This window comes from Adiantum capillus-veneris, chromosome 22, assembly GCF_014529385.1.
Source record: "Adiantum capillus-veneris isolate H3 chromosome 22, ASM1452938v2, whole genome shotgun sequence".
NCBI lineage: Eukaryota > Viridiplantae > Streptophyta > Polypodiopsida > Polypodiales > Pteridaceae > Adiantum > Adiantum capillus-veneris.
In genome coordinates, this window is record NC_140952.1 from 43,250,995 (window position 1) to 43,257,817 (window position 6,823).

Sequence of the window (6,823 nt, forward strand, 5' to 3'; positions counted from 1 at the left end):
CCTCTGTCACTTACCAGCTCCACTGGACACCCAAACCTGGTCATAATGTTATGATAAAGAAATCTGGCCACACTTGAAGCTTTATTATCCTTCAATGCTACTGCTTCTACCCACTTAGTGCAATAATCTGTAGCCACTAAAATGTATCTGCATCCCCTCTTGGAAGTTGGTTTGACAGGTCCTACAAAGTCCAAACCCCACTTTTGAAAAGGTTCCAAAGGCAAAATAGGATGATCCCCCATTCTATCCCTGTTTGAATCAGGTTGACCTGTTTTCTGACAAATTACACATCTTTTGGCATAATCATGTGCATCCTTTAAAACTGTGGGCCACCATAATCCAGCCTGCAAAATCTTCTTCCCTGTAATATCTCCAGAGAAATGCCCTCCTGCTGTGCCTGAATGTGCTTCCTGCAAGACTGCACTTTGCTCAAATTTTGGCACACATCTTCTTATCACTTGATCAATGCCTTTCTTATATAGTGCCCCTGCAATAACTAAATAGGGTCAAGTTTTCAGTGCAAATTTTCTTCTCTGATTAGCATTGAACTCCCTTGGTATAGTTCCATCAGTCAAAAACATCAGCAATTGATCATACCAAGACTCAGTCACAGCAGTCTGCACATCAAACAGTTGAGCATCAGGAAGTGCATCATCTACCCCAGTAGGTACTTCACCTGTTTCAATCCTGCTTAGATAATCTGCAATTACATGCTCCTTCCCAGGAGTATGCTCAATCTGAAAGTCAAACTCCTGCAACAACAACATCCATCTTGCAAGCCTTCCAGTAAGAAGTGGCTTCTTGATCAAATACAACAAGTCCTGATGATCAACATGAAAAACTATCTTGTTCCCCAACAAGTAATGCCTGAACTTATTCAATGCATATACCATCCCTAAAGCTTCTCTTTCTGTCACAGGATAGTTTCTTTCTGCACCTGTGAGAACCCTACTTGCATAGTACACAGGTCTGAACCATCCCTTCTCCTTCTCCTGCATCAGTACAGCTCCTATTGCTATATCCGATGCATCAACAAACACATGAAAAGGCAATGACCAATCAGGTGGCTGCAAAATTGGTGCTACTGATATCATTTTCTTCAACATCTGAAATGATTTCTGCTGAGGTTCATCCCATACAAATGCCACATCCTTCTTTGTTAATTGAGTTAATGGCAAGCATACATTAGACAAATACCTCAAATATCTGGAGTGCCACTTTGTCTGTCCAACAAACCTCATTAACTCTTTAACATTGGTAGGAGCTGGTGCTGCTTGAATAGCTTCTATTTTCTTGACATCTATAGCCATTCCTGCTTCTGACACCACATGTCCTAAAAGTATTCCACTCCTCACAACAATTACACTTTTATAAGGATTCAGAGCCATCCTGAATTGTATGCATATTTCAAAACAGAGCTTCAGATGTAGCAGATGTTTATCCTTCTTTCCAAACACTGAGAAATCATCCACAAAGACTCTCATAAAGTCCTGTAAGTAAGGTTCAAACACCTTATGAGCAACAAAATTAAATGAAGGTGGTCCATTGGTTAACCCAAAACTCATCACTGTGTATGCAAAGGCTCCCCATTCAGTTATAAAAGCTGTTTTATGCTGATCCGACTCAGCAACACTAATCTGATTATAACCAGAAAAACCATCCAAAAAGCTGTACATTTCATGACCAGCTACTGCATCCAACACAGCATCACAAAATGGCATAGGAAAGGGATCAGTAATGGTTGCTGCATTCAATTTTCTATAATCCACACATACTCTTAAAGCTCCATTTTTCTTTGGCACAACCAGTATAGGAGACAACCATGATACTTCATGTACAGGTTTAATGAACCCTACTGCCAGGAGCTTATCAAGCTCCTCCTTCACCTGTTTGGCAAAGTTAGGATTCATTCTATATCTTTGCTGCACAATTGGTTTTGCACCCTCTTTCAAATTAATCCTATGCTGATGTAGTGCTGGGTCAATGCCTCTCACCTGAGAATAATCCCAAGCAAACACATCCTTATAATCAACCAATAATTGCAACAGCTGTGCCAGAAATTCCCCTTGAATGTGTGCACTCACTCTGACCATTCTTGGTTCTACCTCTGTTCCGAAATTCAGCTCCTGAAGCTCCTCCTTTTCTACCCTGCTTGATGCCCCAAACTTCTTTTCATAAATTTTCTCAGCCATATCCCTGGCCTCCTTTTCTTCCTGCTGAATCTGTTCCTTATCAGACATAGCATATTTCTGGTCCACCAACTGTAACAGTTCCTTACCCTGCACTGTCTGTCCTGGTGCTAAACCTGTATCTGGCTCATCCTGTTCCTTACCTTGCTGTAACATGCTTTCCACATCTACTTCAAACACAGGTACAACAGTTGGATTGGCCTTCAAGAACTCTTCCTCTTGGTCATCTGTGACCTCATCAGCAAAATTAATAGTCTGAGCAAACAGTGGTTTCTCACTTAATGGAACCATCTTCCTTCCCCTCATAGGTATGGTTACTTTCTTTTTCCCTTTTTTCAATATGACAACATTTTCTCCCCAGTCCTGTCTTACTTTAGCCAATCTGAACCAAGGCCTTCCTAATAGCATTTCATATGCAGCTGCTGAGTCTGACATTCTGAGTACCACAAAATTAACAAAAAAGGATAATCCTGACACCTGAATTTCCTGTGCTTTGAGAATTCCCAAAGGTTGTACCCTAGATTGGTCTGCCATTTTCACCTGAAAAGGTGCTGGAGCCATAGCTCCCAACTCCATTCTTTTGTACACTGCCTCTGGTAAAATATTCACCCCAGAGCCTCCATCCAATAACAGATCATCAAAATTTTCTCCAAGAAAGTGTACTTTAATAACTGGTACCACAAAGTCCACATCTGCTGGATCAATTCTATTTGCTGCTGCTGGAGAAAACTGCTTGTCCATTGTGCCAAGTCCATTCAGGTTCTGCAGCTTTCTGAACAATCTGTCTTTGAAAGCTGGAACCAATTGCAACAACTGATCCAAAGATAATTGAAGAGGTGAGCTAATAAGTATTTCAAACCAATCCTTATCCTGTTTATTTTCCACCTCCTTGCTCCCATTATTCTGATCTTCCTTTTCTTTTGGGTCATCCTCAATATCCACCTGCTTTGCCTGGTGTTTGGCAATCCTTTTTGTAACCTGGTCTCTTACCCCTTTTTGCTCCTTCCAATCCAAAGGTGCTTTATCCTTAGACCTAGTCACTGCTAGAACTTCAACATGATCCTCCTGCACACATTGGTTACAGTCACAAGCCCATTGATGTTCCTCTTCATTCCCTTGCTGCTCCTGTTCTTGGTCAGTATCTTGAATCTGCTTATCCTGAGAAAACACATCAAACAAGATTACATTTGCCTGAGCTGCTGGCTGATTTTGCTGCTGCTGCTGTTGCTGCTGTTGCTGATTTTCAGGTTGATTGGGCTGATTATATCTCACAATGGGCATTCCCCTTTCTTCCCTATGCTTCACCCATAAAGCACAATTGGGACCTACCCAGTGATCTGGTGCACCACAGTACACACAGGGTCTCCTATTATTATTGTTCTCCTGCTCTCTCCAAGGAGGTCTAGGAGGTCTTGTCCTCTGAAATGGTGGTCTTCCCCTAAATGGTACTGCTTGATTTGCTCCAATTTCTGGTCTTCCTCTTCCTATGTTAGGTGCTGTTTGCCCTCTATTCTTTGGATTATACCAACAGCTAGCAGTACTATGTCCATCCCTTTCACAAATGTGACAATACACTTTTTCTTTAGGTGCTACAACAGAATAACCAAACTTTTTAAGTTTGCCTACCAAATCTTGCTCAATACTCTGCTTTTGCTTGACTTTCTTCTTCTTACTGCTCTGTTTCTTCTTTCTTTTTTCTGTTTCCTCATCACTGTCTGATGGTGAGTCTGAATCTGAGTTCCCACTGGAATCTGTGTCTTCAGATGCTTCTTCTGAATCTGAGTCACTGTCTTCTTTTCCTTTTGCTTTGGTCATGCCAAGCCTCTTCTCCACCCTTGCAGCAGCAGTAACAAGGTCATCCAGACCTCCAGCAATATCAATGCTAGCTACTGCTCCCTTTAAGCTGCTTCTCAATCCTTTCAAAAAATAACCTGCTAACATTTCATTAGTGGGTCTTTCATTCCCCTGCAATCTTTCTACTAAAATTCTGAACTTCTGTGCATAGTCTTCAACCAGCATCTTATTTTGCTTAATGTCTCTGAGTTTTCTCAGGACATCAGTCGGAGTCTTCTCCTTTCTAAATCTCTGCAGAAATGCCTGCTTCAAAGCATTATAAGTAGCAAAATGTGCAATGCCATATTGGCTGAACCAACTCATGGCCTTTCCTTCCAATGTGGCAGCAAACTGATCCATCTTTACTCCATCAGCATACATCACCTGATAGCCACTTGCCTGCCACTTAGTTTCAAACTGTGCCACATGACAGTCAGCATCTTCCTTACTCCCTGCTCTAAACTTGGCTGCCTTGACCTTTGGGTTGGGTGGTGGTTGAGCCATTGGAATGGGTTGTGGTGGTCTCCTAGGTCTTTGCCTGGTAGCCCCCTGAAGTGGGTCAAATTGGATCCTTCTCCTGGTGGTTCTTCTTTCCAGGAATAAAGCTCCAATAAATTGCCTCACTCTCTCTTCTCCTGCTGCTCCTGATCCTACCCCTCCTTGGTCTACAGGTTGCTGCCCCTGAGCATCGGGTGATTGTTGATTGTCATGATCATAGTTAAATGGATCAATGTTTCCAGCCTGTGCTTGAGCCCTTGTGTAGTAAACTCTTCCTACTCTCCTGTCTCCCTCTGACATGCATCATTACTTGAAAATAAACGTTAACCCAGTGAGATCGCCAAATGTGTTGTGGGTTAGGTCAACACATGAACATCATACACAGCAAGAATAACCATCTACTCCACCATACTTCATTAACAACAATTCAGACACAGTAAACATGACTACTCAAAAATATCAGAGTAAGCAGAGACAATACACTGAATAGTTACTGCACTGCACCATCATCATCACATTCATATCAGAGAACAGATACCTCTTGCGCAGATACATTCCCCACTTATATAGATAAATCCGACTTAACTACCCAGTCACAAGACATTCAGCAGACTGCAATTGAAAGACAGTTACATCCGACTTAGCAAAATACAGCTCAGTAAATATCCGATAAGTCAAAATCCGACTTAGCTATTCAGAGTCAGTTTCTAACATGTGCCTCTCAACAAAGTCTTGAAAGTGACCAAACACTTCACTTTTGTTACGCATGAAGTAGACCCATACTTTCCTTGTATGGTCATCAATGAAAGAGACATAATACCTGCAACCATGTATACTTGCAGTATCGGTTGGACCCCAAACATCTGTGTGCACCACCTCAAGTGGATTTTTACATACATTGCGCTCATGTGGAAATGAGCCCTTTGACTGTTTTCCAAACTGGCATGCTGCACACACTTTATGCATACCATCCACCTTGAATTTGGGCAAACCTTTTACAATCTGTTTTGATTACATGCTGCGCAATCTCTGCTCATTGACATGGACAATGCGTTTGTGCCAAATGTCAACATCAGCCACAACACCTGTGCCCTATGCAAATAATGCAGCTTTTACCTCAGGCATGTCTACATTCAGCGTAAACATTTTGTCCAGACATTTGCCCTCTGTGATCAGCTTACAGCCATTCTGGAAATCTTCTACATAACAACCATTTGGATTGAAGCGAACCTGCAAGCCCTGCTCAACCATTTGTCCAACAGAAACAAGATTCTTTGTAATGTTTGGGACATGAAGTACATCTGCTAAGTACTTTGATTTCCCACTCTTCGTATTTAGAGGTATGTCCCCTACATGAGCAATGGGGTGAGCTGTGTCATCTCCTGTCTGCACATAGCCTGACACATCTGGTTTGCGCATATCTCTAAACCACTCTCCACGAGACGTCATGTGATTAGAGGCACCTGAATCCACATACCAAACATCATCTTGGGTGGAATTCTCTGCAGTCATTGTATTCATTACATGCTGCATAACAAACATGCGCTCGTTTTGATTACATGCTCCTGCCACCTGTATTGTTTTGATTTGATTGACCTTCTAGAAATTGGCCCCTGCAACCCCTTGGGCCTCGACCACGACCTCTACCTCTACCTCTGTTGGAGTTAGAATAGAAGGCCTCTTCAGAATTATTTCTGCCATGAGAAGAAGATGTGTCAAGGTTCTTCTCTTCAAGAATAAGCATAGAAATCAAATCTTGGAACACGGGGATGTCGTCTCTTGTATTCATGGAAGACCTAAAATGTACATACTCATCTCCTAAACCATCCAAGCATGCACGGACAATGTCATCGTCTTCCACTGATACTTTAATAGATCCAAGAGCCTCAATGATACTCTTGATCTTCAAGGCATAATCATTGATAGAGAGGTTGTTCCTCTTAACCTGATTTAGCTCCGACTTTAGTTGAAGCTTCTTGGCCTTGGTGTTCACCTCGAACACTCTGCCTAAGTTTCTCCATGCAATGGCGGGGGTTTCATCATCCTGTAGATAGCCCATCATGCCATCTGTGATGCTCATAGAAAGCCAATACATCACTTTGCTCTAGCCTTGTTGCCAGCCCCTCAAAGCTTTCCTTTGTTCTGCTGTAGCATTTGCCTCGGGAATCTCTGGTTCCTTTTCATTGTCTCCTTCTACATAGTCCCAATAACCTTTTCCTTTTAGGAAATTTGTTATTCTGAACTTCCATGCAGGGTAGTTATTTTTCTCAAGCTTCTTAGTAACAATCTGACTGAAACCGTCA

The 6,823-nt window shown here is 42.1% G+C and overlaps 1 protein-coding gene across 1 annotated transcript; it reads right to left on the reverse strand.

The window, feature by feature from the left end:
* Positions 1–506: 506 nt before the first annotated feature.
* Positions 507–4,526, reverse strand: LOC147429229 (uncharacterized). The gene is made up of 3 exons (XM_086494993.1): positions 4,407–4,526; positions 1,887–3,347; positions 507–617 (listed from the first exon to the last, which is right to left on the reverse strand). Exons 1-3 carry the CDS (start codon positions 4,524–4,526, stop codon positions 507–509), a joined length of 1,692 nt encoding a protein of 563 aa, XP_086351119.1.
* Between the last annotated feature and the right edge of the window lie 2,297 nt (positions 4,527–6,823).